General features: G+C 46.5%; 1 protein-coding gene across 1 annotated transcript; it reads left to right on the top strand.

Annotated features, from left to right (window-relative positions):
- Positions 1–2657: 2657 nt before the first annotated feature.
- On the top strand, positions 2658–11635 carry SCAMP5 (secretory carrier membrane protein 5). The gene is made up of 8 exons (XM_061181426.1): positions 2658–2667; positions 2866–2903; positions 6047–6101; positions 6869–6997; positions 9164–9320; positions 10402–10503; positions 10937–11054; positions 11320–11635. The coding sequence occupies exons 1-8, from the start codon at positions 2658–2660 to the stop codon at positions 11512–11514; spliced, it is 804 nt and encodes a 267-aa protein (XP_061037409.1). The 3' UTR covers positions 11515–11635.
- Positions 11636–12960: the final 1325 nt, after the last annotated feature.

Raw genomic sequence — 12960 nt, 5'->3', positions numbered from 1 at the left:
TTTTTTTTTTAACTTGCAGATATTTTTATACATGTTGCTAAAAAGCAACATAATTTCATTTTATTAAAAAAGAAACTTTGAGGTTATATTTTTTAAAAGGAGAAGAAGAAGAATAGAAATCTTCAGTGGCTCGCAGTCTCAGGATAAAGCTCAAATCCTGCTCATGGCCTTCAAGGCCAGGATCACTGGCCCCTCCCACCTTTCAACCCTATTGTTGCCTTTTCTTCCTTCCTTCCACTTTGGACTTTATCTGTGCTCTACTTCTTTCTGTTCTTGAATTCGCCATGCTGTTACTCCTGACCTTCCCTTTGCATGTGCTTTCCTGGTTCTTTCCTTTCCTGGCCAACTCTTATTCATCCTCCAGGATTCAGCTCTGATATCGCTTCCTCTGTGAAGCCCTCCCTGGCTTTTCCAGGATGGACCAGGGAGGTGCTCCTCTGTGTTCCCACAGCTTTGTGTGCTTGCTCTCCTGGAGCACTTCTCAGGCTTTGTTGTAACTGTCCCTTGATTTAGCTGCATCCTCTACTCTTACCACCTCACTTTCAACTCAGACGTGTCTCCCCTATTACAGAGAAAATTGAAGCAGATATGTGGGATGTGCACTGTCCTTTCCAAGGCCTCAAACCTCCCCGATCTGCTTGCGTCATGTTCTCCTTCCCACCTGTTAGGATTGAGGCTTGTCGCACCTCTTTGCACTGGACCTCATGCTTCTCCCCCTTTCAGGGGTTTGTTCCATTAATTAACCTCTGTCTCTATTGTAATTGCAACTCTTCCCTGGATCTTTCACATCTCTAGCTTATTAACATCCTAAACAAACAACCCTCAGACATAGTCCTCCCTGGACCCCATAGCCCACCCAGGTAGTACCCTGTCTCTGTTCTCTTCCAAGGCAGGCTTCTTCAACCTGCTGTCTACACCTGCTCTCAGCTTATGTGTTCAGCTATATAATTTGGCTGCTACTACCCCCTCTCACCCCTCCCCCCAACTCCCAGCTGCCACCGCCACCAAAGTAGTTCTTTCTGGGGTCACAGGTGACTTGCTGTTGCTGAGCGTACTGGACATTTTTCAGTCCAGCCCTTTCCATGCTGGACCTCTCAGTGGCATCTGTCATATTTGTCCACTCTCTACTCCTGGCTTTGGAGACTTCACACTCTCCTGGTTTTCCTCCTGCCTCATCAGCTGCTCCTACTCATTCTTTGCCAGCTCATCCTCTTCTGCCTGACTTTTCTTTTTTTTTTTTAAACAGGTAATACAGTTACGTGATTCATAATTCAAAAAGATGTCCTAAATTTCATCAGTTCTAAGATGAACATTTTGATATTTCTGAAAACATTTTAATGTCTGTGTCTTTGAAATTTTGGCATCTAATCATTATAAGTTGGTGGCATTTTTTTCTTTCTTTTGTTCCATAAGATAATGATCTATCTTAAAATTGATGGTGTCTTGGATTTGACGGTATAAAGATACAGAGTAAAAATTTCCTCCTGCCTACTCCCCTACTCCGCATGTATTCAGTTCCTCTGGCCCCCAGGAACCACAATTATTTTTTTCTTGATGTCCTACTAGAGATTCTTTGTGTATATATTACCAAATGCAACTGTATATATCCCCCTTCTGACTTAAAAGTATTTATTTATTTATTTTTAAAATTTTATTTTATTATTTTAAAAAAATATTTATTTATTTATTTATTTGGTAGCGCCAGGTCTTAGCTGCGGCTCGCCAGCTCCTTAGTTGCAGCACATGGGCTCCTTAGTTGCTGCAGGCGGGCTCCTTAGTTGTGGCTCCAGGCTTCTTAGTTGTGGCATGCAAACTCTTAGTTGTGGCATGCATGTGGGATCTAGTTCCCCGACCAGGGATTGAACCCGGGCCCCCTGCATTGGGAGCGCCAAGTCTTATCCACTGTGCCACCAAGTCCCTTTATTTATTTTTATGAAGTATAATTGACATACATTACTTTCAAGTGTACAACATAATGATATTTGTACAACTTAATATTTGTATATATTGTGAAATGATCACCACAATAAGGCTAGTTAACATCCACCGCCACACATAGTTACAGAATTTCTTTTCCTTGTGATGAGAACTTTTAAGATTTACTCTCTTAGCAACTTTCAAATATGCAGTACAGTGTTATTAACTGTAGTCACCATGCTGTACCTTACATCCCTGTGATTTATTTATTTAGAACTGGAAGTTTGTACCTTTTGACCCCCTTCACCCATTTCACCCACCCCTCAGCCCCCGCCTCTGGAAACCACCAATCTGTTCTATATGGATGAGCTTGGTTTTTTGTTTGTTTGCTTTTTTAAATTTTATTTTGTTTTAGATTCCACAAATAAGTGAGATCATACAGTATTTGTCTTTCGTTGTCTGACTTATTTCACTTAGCATAATGCTCTCAAGGTCCATTCATGTTGTCACAAATGGCAAGATTTCATTCACCAACATTTGGTATCTCATCCTTCATATAACAGCCATTCTAACACGTGTGAGGTGATATCTCATTGTGGTTTTGATTTGCATTTCCCTGATGATTAGTGATGTTGAGCATCTTTTCATGTATTGATACCCGTTGGCCATCTGTATGTCTATTTCCCCAACTTTTTATTTTGAAACATTTCAAAGCTACAAAAAGTTTAAAGAACAGTGCAATGAACGCTTGTACTAAGGTACTTCACCTAGATTCACCAGCTGTTAACATTTCGTGACATTTGCTTTGTCTATCAATATCTCTGATTTTTTTTTTTTTTTTTTTTGGCCGTGCCGCGTGGCTTGAGGGATCTTAGCTCCCCGACCAGGGATTGAACCCGGGCCCACAGCAGTGAAAGCGCCGAGTCCTAACCACTGGACCACCAGGGAATTCCCTATCTCTGATTTTTTTGCAGAACCATTTGAAAGTAAGTAGCAGACAAGACACTGTATTTCTAAATATGTCAGCATGTATCTCCTAAGAACAAAGATATTCTCCTATGTAACCACAACACCTAAGAAATTTAACATTGAACAATGATATCTACTGTTCAGTCTATATTCAAATTTCTCTACTTGTCCTAAAAATGTCCTTTATAACTGTGATTTAAAAATCCAGGACCAGTCATTGCAGTTGGTTGCATGTCTCTTTAGTCTCCTTTAATTTAGATGAGTCCCTTTACCAATTTTTATCTTTCACGACATTAACGTTTATCTTGGAGAATTTCCCACAGTCTGGATTTGTCAGATTCTTTTTCTTAATAATTATTTTCAGACTAAAGATTTTGGCAATAATACTGCATTGATGATCTTATGTCCTTCTGTGTGTATCACATCATGAGGCACATAATGTCCTTTTGTCCCATTATCAGAAATGCTAAGTTTGGTCACTTGGTCTGCCAGATCCTCTCATAGAAGTACCTTTTCTCTCTTGTGATTAATAAATAATCTGGGGGGTGACACTCAGACTGTGTGACTCCCCTCTTCCCTAACCACCTTCCACCCAGTGGTTTAAGCAGCCATTGATAATCCTTGCCTGTACCAGTTCTGACATAGGGGTTGCAAAATAATGATTTAAAAAATTATGTCATTCCTTCTATATTAGAACTTTTCTTTCCCTCCTCCCTTTCTTTTGTGTATTATAGTGCACTTATGCATTCTTTTCAGTGTGTTATGATCCATTACTGACATTACTCATATTTTTTCTCCAGCTTTTTATTTTGAAAACTTTAAAGTTGAAAGAATAATACAAGGGACACTCATATAACTTCACTCAGATTCACCAATTGTTAGCATTTGCCACATTTGCTTTGATTCTGTCTATATCTATCCATTCATTATTTCTTATTTTTCTGAACTATTTGAAGCAAGTTTCAGATATCACGATACTTTACCCCTAAGCACTTGAGCACATATTTCCTAAGAAAAAGGACATTTTCCTACATAACCTCAATAACATTATCACACCCAAGAAATGTAACATAGACATAATAATATTATCTAGAGTCTATATTCAAGTTTCCTCTGATATCCCAGTGTTTCCCTCTTGAACCAGGATCCAGTCAAGGTTTACACATCAGTTTTTGTTGCCATGTAGCTTTTTTTTTTTTTTAATATTTTATTTATCTATTTGGCTGCACCAGGTCTTAGTTGTGGCATGCAGGATCTTTAGTTGCAGCGCTTGGGCTCTTTAGTTGTGGCATGTGAACTCTTAGTTGCGGCATGCATGTGGGATCTAGTTCCGTGACCAGGGATCGAACCTGGGTCCCCTGCACTGGGAGTGCAGAGTCTTATCCACTAGACCAGGGGTCCCCAACCCCCCTCCCCCATCAGTCTGCAGCCCGAGGCCTGTTAGGACCCAGGCCGCACAGTGAGAGAGCGAAGCTTCATCTGCCGCTCCCCATCACTTGCATTACCGCCTGAACCACCCCCACCCCCCCACCCCTGCACCGTGCATGGAAAAATTGTCTTCCGCGAAACTGGTCCCTGGTGCCAGAGAGGTCAGGGACCGCTGCACTAGACCACCAGGGAATTCCCCAACAATCTTTCATCCAGTGAAAGATTTAGCAGCCACTGAGGATCCTTGTCTGAATCAGCTATTACATTCATGATTGCAAAATTAGGAGATTTTCTAATTCTGTCACTCCTACACTTAGTGCTAGCATTCTTCTGCAAAGAATAGCTTTCTTTCTTCCTTCCTCCCTCTTCTTTTTAAAAATAAGAGTGTCACTTTGGACTCATGGATTATTTTTTAATAATGTTATATTACTGTCATTATTTTTGAAGCTCTTAATTCTCCCAAATTTGGCTGGTGGTAGCTCCTTCAAACTGGTGTCCTCTTGACACCAATTAGTTGAATTCCTTCTTGCTTCTGGCACCACAAGATGTTTTAGGCTAACGTTGTATTTCCTTGTCCTGGCTTGGGACCAGCCACATATTTTTAAAGTCATGAGTTCATATTGATGCCTCCAATTCAAATCCAACATCACAGGACTCTGTCTTACCTTCCTATATTCCATATTCTGTCTCCATACCTAACACTGAGAACCCAGGTTCCAACAACATGAACACATTCTCTCATATGCTGTCTGCTACGGTTCACATGACAGAGTTTCAGAATCACCACACTAGTACCAACAGTAACAGTAAACCCGCTAAGATTTCAGATTTCTTTCCAGTTGTTTTTGCTCTTGAGATATATCCCTCTAAGAGAACACAGAGTACTGAGATCAAGTCACTTGGCCAGTTCTTTTTCCTGTGTGATTGTGTTATCAATTCACAGTATAGATAGCTTCATTTGTTTTTGTTTATTTCAATTTTAATGGTTCTCTCCAATTTCTTTTTTGTTTGTTTCTGTTTTTGGCTGCATTTCGAGGCTTGTGGGTTCTTAGTTCCCTGACCAAGGATCAAACCCAGTCCCGTGAGTGAAAGTGCCAAGTCCTAACCACTGGACCACCAGGGAATTCCCTGCTTTTTCTACTTAACAGTATATCCTGGAAATCATTCCATAGCAGTTCATAGAGATCATCTTCATTCTTTTTTACATCTATATATTACTCCATTGACTGATGTACCATAGTTTATTCAAACAGTTGCATTTAGGTTGCTTCCAACATTTTGCTATTGCAAAATAGTGTCATGTTGAATAACATGTATTTGTTGTTTCTTACTTGTGGGTAAATAACTAGAAGTAGGATTCTGGGGACAAAAGCAAAAAATATTTTTATTCTCCTCTCCCCTCCTTTTTTTTCTTTTTTTCAATATGAAAGGTAGCATAAACTATTCTATGTCTTGCATTTTTTCAACTACTTGTAATTGTGGAGTTCTTTCCATATCAGTATTTTTTTTAAAATTTTTTGACAGATTTTATTTATTTATTTATTTATTTATTTTTGGCTGCATTGGGTCTTCATTGCTGGTCTGTGAGGTGGGAGCTGCCTCCGGTTCATTCCACCGTGGAAATGTGGGATGAGTCCTGCTCCAGAGAGTTTGCAGCCTGGCTGGGACTAAGAGAAGGACTAGGTTGGGTGAGCCATGATCCTCAACTTTCTCTGGCTCTTTTTCCTTCCAGTTCAGGACAAAGAGGAGTGGACAGGCCGCTGGGCCGGCTGGTGCCATCATGTCAGGTAAGGAGAGGGTGGGCCACTTGGGTAGGATGTAACAGTGAACTTAGGGTAGGGGTCCCTTTACGCCCCCTAGTTTTTGAAGGTCAGGTTATTTCTGTCCTCTTGCCCCTGGATTTCCCCTGGTTCCCCACTGAGGCCTATTTATCCAAGACCCTCACTGTCTAGCCCTCTGTCAGACCTCTGACCCTGGGGACCAGGGGTAGCGCATCCTGATGCTCTCGTCCTACTCTCTGTCTGAATGATAAGTGGCATGGGTGGCTCAGTCTCCATCCTCTCTGTCACCATTACTCTCTAATACTCTGAGACCTTTTCCTTCTGGTTTCTGAGTTGTCTGGTTTCCAAAGGCTCAGAGCTGGAGGGACCTGTAGGGAATATCTAGTTTGACCCCCACCCCACTGGATAAACTGAGGTCTGGAGAGGGGTAGTGACTCACCCAAGAGCATGAGTGTTGCAATGGAGGCTAGAACCCACGTACCCAGACTCACCATCCTGCTTCCTCTACCCGGAACTGGCCCCCCACTGAAGAGGGTGCTGCACCCCTGATGGACAGTGTTTATTGTTTTTATTCTTCTGAGAGACAGTGACACTGCGTCAGGGCTACTTTGGGAGACCTGAGGCAGCGGGGATAGCTGGGTGGGGTTAGCAAAGTGGCCTGTGCCCACAGGGGCCAAGAGGGCGGCAGCACAGGCCAGGGAAAGAGTGATCATATTGGATCATCAGGGAGGGGAACATTCAGGGTGATACCATGTGATGTGCCTCGCCCACAGAGAAAGTGAACAACTTCCCACCATTGCCCAAATTCATCCCGCTCAAGCCATGTTTCTACCAAGACTTTGAGGCGGATATCCCTCCTCAGCATCTCAGCATGACCAAGCGCCTCTACTACCTCTGGATGCGTGAGTGCTGGGGAGTGGGGGAGGGGGAAGGCTGGCGGGTGCTGGGCATTGGGACGGGGTCCCCACAGGCCCGGTGTCCTTCAGCCTCACTTGCAGCATTGTGTGGGCCAGTAAGCCTTTCCCTGCCTGACTCCTGCAGGCTCCTCTCCTGGGCCAACTCCCCAGCTGGGCCTCAGTTTCCCTCAACCTCCCATCTAGGCCTCTCCCCATCTCCCAATCACAGAGCAGCCAGGTGGGGGTCTCTGTCTGTGGTGTAATTCCTCATTTCTTCCTCTCCTTCTCCTTTTCACTGGAGTAGTTTTCCAGGGAACCTCTGGTGACTGCCTCAGGATTCTGGATTTGGAGAGGAATCCTCCCCTCAAAGCCTCATTTTTCTTGCTTTCTCTGGAAAATTGCTCAAAAAGAACATTCAGCTGGGATTTAGGAGATATGGGAGGAGGCTGGGCTGGTCACCTCACTTCCCAAGTGGCAGGTTCCTCATTTATAGGAAAGAGGGTATTGTCTCAGTGATCGCTGTGGTTCCATGTAGCTCTGTGTTGAGTCTAGAGTTTTAATGTTCTAAGATTTTGAGGTTTAGAGTTTAAAAGCCCCAATTTCTCATGGTCTGTGGCAGTAGAATAATTACAGCCGGGGTACTAGATCAAGTGAGCTGGAGAGAGGTGGGCCTGGGAAGAGAGATGTAAACCAATATAAAAACAGTTTAATGTCTGTTCTATGTAAAGAGCAAATAAAATCAGTGAAGACACCAAAGTTCCAGGAAATCTGGAGGCAATAAACAGGGATGGAGGAAATACAGCTGAAACTCACAGAAAGAAATGCTTACCCTCATTGTGAGGGGCCCTGAGAAGGGTGTACCTTCACAGGTGACAGCGTTGTCAGGCCAGACTTGGGGAGCACTGGCCCTGGGCTCTGGGAACTCTGCCCCTGAGAAGATCTCATCCAGGAGCTGGATTTAAGGGCTATAAATATCTTCCTAAGTCCTCACTAGGTGCCCGCCAGACGCTGTGTTCCCAAGGAAGTGTATATAACCCTTGAGATGCTTCAGGGTTCTATTCAGAAGCCAAGACCATAGATACCTGGCTGTTTGAGGCCAAGATTAAGCCTGCCTTCCTTTATTTATTCAGTAAGTCTTTGTGGGGCCTTAAATGGACTCAGTCTAATGTTCGAGGAAAGGAGCACCCTTTTGTCAGATGACCTGGGTGTGTGTGAGTGACAGCATCAGATGAGGAGACTTGAGGTCCCTGCTGGCTGTGGCTCAAGGATACAGTGATTCCGAGGTTCAGCTAGATTATGTGGGCACAGAGGAGGGGGAGCCTGGGTCTCACTCTCGGGGAGCTTCTAGTTTGGTTGATGGTCTGGGATTTGTACCTGGGGAAGCATGAGAGCGCCCAAGTCTTCAGGAGGTCAGAGGGATGGGAGATGAGTAAGGCTGCAGTAGTGAAAGAAGGCTTCTTGGAGGAGGTGGCATAATAGTTGTCTAAGAAATGGATTAAAGAAAGACAGATCCCAGCCACTGCTGCCTGCCCCATTTAAGTGTGGAGCGGATGGTACAATGGCTTACAGAGATGTTACCTTTTACTTACCCCTTTTCATGCCCTACCTTGCAAGAGAAGATGGAAGATGGGTTTCCTGTGCCTTCGGCTTGGTGATTGCTGTGGGTCTGGGATGGCCAGGGGCTGAGGCCATTCTTATAAGGGGAAATTCTTATAGGGAGAAGAGCATTTCTCCCAGGCTGAGGCTTTGGGGCCCTTCAACAGGGCTTGCTGGGCTGAGGCTCTGAGTTCCTGGAGACTCTTTGTTCTCTGGATTTCTCAGATCCCCAGGAACGGGTGTGGGAGGGGGTTGGTCTGAGCTCCCAGTTTTCTTTCTCACAGTCTGTACTCCCTGTGTGTGTGTATGTATACGTGTGTCTTGTGTATCTGTGTGTGTGTATTCACTGATGTGACTTGTGGGTGTGAATCTGTACAAATGCGGTTTGCATGTGTGTTTGTGTATGTCTTCATCTTTCTGTGCTTGTGCTGTTTGCCTGTGTTTGATTGTGGGTCTGTGTTGAGTTGTGGGGGGTGTGTGTGTGTCTGGGTGCTCATATATTTCTGCATGGGCCTTGGTGTCTGTGTGTGTGTCTGGTGTCTGTCTCTGTGCGTGCATGTGCTCCTGGGTCTGCAGTGAATAGCGTAACGCTGGCCGTGAACCTGGTGGGCTGTCTCGCGTGGCTGATCGGAGGCGGGGGAGCTACCAACTTTGGCCTCGCCTTTCTCTGGCTCATCCTCTTCACACCCTGCTCCTACGTCTGCTGGTTTCGGCCCATTTACAAGGCCTTCAAGTAAGTGATGGGTGCTGAACCCCAGCTCCTAACCCTGTCTCTTTGCCCATCTCCACTGTCTCTTCTCTACATATTTTTAATTTTTTTTTTTTTTTTTTGCCATCCTGCAAACTCACTTTCCCTTTGTTTACCCTCAGCTCAGACTGCCAGGTAGGATTTAGGCTTCCTGGGAGCTCTAGGCTGGGGTGAGAGGGCTGGAAGTTAGAACCTTTCTCTTAGTTCCTTCCTTCCTCACTCTACCCTTGGGTGGGGGCAACAAAGAAACCGGGCCTGTTCTTGTTTCCCCTTCCCCAGGCAGCTAGCTGCATGATAAGTTTTGCCAATGGGGCCACCTGTCTTGATGGAGCTGTCCATCCTTGTACCCGTGGGGCTAGCTGGTTTGGCGCCAAGTGGACCATCTATCCACGTGCCAATGGAACAAGCCATCCATGTGCCACTGACACTATGTGCTAATGAGGGCATCCAACTCTGTGCCAAAGGGATTACCCACCCATGTATCAGTAGGGCTAGCTGTCTTAGTGCCAATGGGTGTCTGCCTTGTGTCAAGTGGGATTTTCAATCTTTGTGCCAATGGAGTGTCCCTGTCAGTGCCAGTGTGATCTCAAATATCTTTGCCTATTGGACCCATCCATGTATGTGCCAATTAGGCTATAATCTTGGTACCAGTAGTGTGTCCGTTCTTGTGCCAATGACACTTTCTATCCTATGGAACCATCCATCCATGTACCTAGATGTCTTGGTGCCAGTAGGGCTGTCCAAACCTTTGACAATGGGTTTGTTTATTCCTGCCACAATGGACCCATCTATTTCTGTGCCAATGGGGCCAACCATCCATGTACCAGTGAGTGGTGCATTCATGAGGAGATCTCTCCCTATGTAATGTTGTACACACAGGCCTAACACATGGAAACTTGCAAAGATCCATGGGTAAACGCTGTCCTATTTTGGCCTCTTAACTAAGGCCTTTAAATGTCTTCTGTCTATTGTGTACCCACTTAAACTTGGAAGGACTTAGAAGTCTTGAAGGCAGGGAAGCCCTGGCCCTCTACCCAGGTGATGGAAGCCATCTCCTCTGTTGCAGGACTGACAGCTCCTTCAGCTTCATGGCATTCTTCTTCACCTTCATGGCCCAGCTGGTCATCAGCATCATCCAGGCTGTGGGCATCCCAGGCTGGGGTGTCTGGTAAGAGACTGGGGTGTCTGGGACTGACCCAGGGCTAGCAGGGTGGCACCTGGGGTGTGTCCTTTGCTTACTTCTGTGGGCTAAGCTGCCTAGCCTGTGGGAACACCATGAGTTATTGGAAGTGTGAAAGGATTCAGGATAGTTTATAGTAGACAGAGCCATAGCGTCAGAGGGGAATGAGAACCTTGCAGTGGTTTTTAGGAGTGCTGAGGGGTATCAAGCATGATGAGATTAAACTGAGGGAAGGAAGCCTTATGTCTGAGGAGCTTGTTTCCTGAGCCAGGGGTTCTTTCTGAACCACTGACACAGGCCCTTTGCATCCAATGATATGGTCTCTCCCTGTGACAATGAGATGGTCCCTTACTCTAGTGGGGTGGGCTCCTGGGTACCCCTCACCATGCAAGGCAGCCCCACAGCTGGCCTATTTCTGCAGCGGCTGGATCGCTACCATTTCCTTCTTCGGAACGAACGTTGGCTCAGCGGTGGTGATGCTCATTCCCACTGTCATGTTCACGGTCATGGCTGTCTTTTCCTTCATTGCCCTCAGCATGGTATGTGGTCACCTCAAGGGTTAGGGGGTGGTGTTGGGAAGGGACTGTGATCTGTAACAACCCTTCTCCCAAGTTACAAGAGGACCCAGGGGTCTTCCAAGGGACTCACTCTGGAATGGCTTGGTGGACTTTGCTCCCAGTGCACAGGGCATGGGTGGGAGGGAGGACTGGCTTTTACGGTGACTTTTCTCTGGCTCCCATGTCTTTTCTTGATGGGCTGCCTCTTCCCTTTGATTAACCCTTCCTTGTGCTCCTCATTCTACAGGTTCATAAATTCTATCGGGGCAGCGGGGGGAGTTTCAGCAAAGCTCAGGAGGAGTGGACCACAGGGGCTTGGAAGAACCCGCACGTGCAGCAGGCGGCCCAGAATGCAGCCATGGGGGCGGCGCAGGGTGCCATGAATCAGCCGCAGACTCAGTATTCTGCCACCCCCAACTACACATACTCCAATGAGATGTGAACGAGCCAAGTCTACCAGAAGCTGGCTGGGGGCCGGTGGAACGGGGGCTCAAGCCACACGTTGTGGTGACCAAGCAGGGTTCCCCCTTCCCTTTTTCTCCTCCTCCACTTTGTACAAAGAATCAGAGTTATATATATATATATATATATATATATATATATGTATATCCTCTCCCCCACACCCTTGGATTCACATGGAGCTGTCCCGTGCGGTGATAGCTGTGTCTGTGTCCCCTTGTGAATAGTGTGCAGTGAAGGTCTCTGTTGTTGTGGTGCTAGATGTATGTTTAGAACTAAACCAGCCCCCCACCCTCCACCAGGCTGCCCCCTCTGACCTTGGCCCAGGGACCCTTCATGGGGCAGGGGGAGGCATAGCAGAAGAGCCTGGCCCCCTCCCAAGGGTTATGAGCTGAAACTTTCCACTTTTGGTCTTACTGGGAAGCAGCAGTATTTAGAACTCATGGGGATGGTAGGGGGGAGAGTGGAGACCTGCAGAGGATCTTCTTTTGCTCCTTCTGATCCAGGTCTCTCCCCACCACCACCCCCAACCTCCTCCTCCCCTCCTCTCTTCCTGCTGTCAGATTCCTGTGGTCCCTTCTCCTGCCCAGGGTCTCTCTCTTCTCTATGTGGCTTTTCTTTGTCTTCTCCAAGGTTGAGTGTCCCAGTTGTATCTGCTCCTGAGACTGAGCCCCTTCCCAGATCAAGGAAGCAGACAGGGGAGCTGAGCCTTAGCCCTGATGTGGGAGGGCCCACAGCTGGAGATACGGAGCCCACCTGGGTACCTGAATCCCAAGGGATGGAAATGCAAGGCTGGCTCCTCTCTTCCCTGCCTTGCCTTCCCCTCCTTCTCTTCCCAGAGCCCCGTTGAGCCCCATCTGCCTATGTCCCGGCTGTGGCCTGATTCTCCTACCCTACCCCTACTGTGTTCTAGGTGGCATCTGCCATCCATAAGGGCAGATTCCACTGCTTTCCCTGAAGAGCTGGGTAGTGCCCAGGCAATTTTCAGGTGTAAAGGTGCAGCTGGAGCAGAGGGTATGTAAATAAGTACTGGTCCCTGGGTGTCGTTTGGTTGGCCCAAGCCCACTGGGCAGGTGCTAGGTGTCTCTGAATGACCACTGGATCCCTGGGAGCAATAGCTGTTCTGTTTGGGTCTGATAGAAGGGATAGGCTCAGAGGGCTGGTTCTGGAGGGAAGATCAGAGGAGAAGGCAGGCAGGGCCCGGTGAGAGGGGATCATGCATCCCCCCCCACCCCAGCTCACTCTTGGTCATAGGGCAGTTCTGGGCACTTGAACTCAAGGCCCAGGAGGAAGCACAGGCCCAGTCCTATGTGGAAGCACAATGGCTGGAATGTGATTTCAGTTTAGGTGGGGTGGGAGGGGAGATTCTCTGGCTCTTGTTTTTTTTCAAATCAAGATTACTTGCTTCCCTCTGCCTACTAGACTTGAT

This window comes from Eubalaena glacialis, chromosome 2, assembly GCF_028564815.1.
Source record: "Eubalaena glacialis isolate mEubGla1 chromosome 2, mEubGla1.1.hap2.+ XY, whole genome shotgun sequence".
Classification (NCBI taxonomy): Eukaryota; Metazoa; Chordata; class Mammalia; order Artiodactyla; family Balaenidae; genus Eubalaena; species Eubalaena glacialis.
Note: the sequence above shows the minus strand (reverse complement) of the source record. Positions and strands in the feature narration are given on the sequence as shown.

Bases quoted from the DNA above. Each gene is read 5' to 3' on its own strand.
- SCAMP5 (XM_061181426.1), top strand. The intron at 10,504-10,936 runs GTAAGAGACTGG...CTATTTCTGCAG, and splicing joins ATCCCAGGCTGGGGTGTCTG to CGGCTGGATCGCTACCATTT. The intron at 11,055-11,319 runs GTATGTGGTCAC...CTCATTCTACAG, and splicing joins CCTTCATTGCCCTCAGCATG to GTTCATAAATTCTATCGGGG.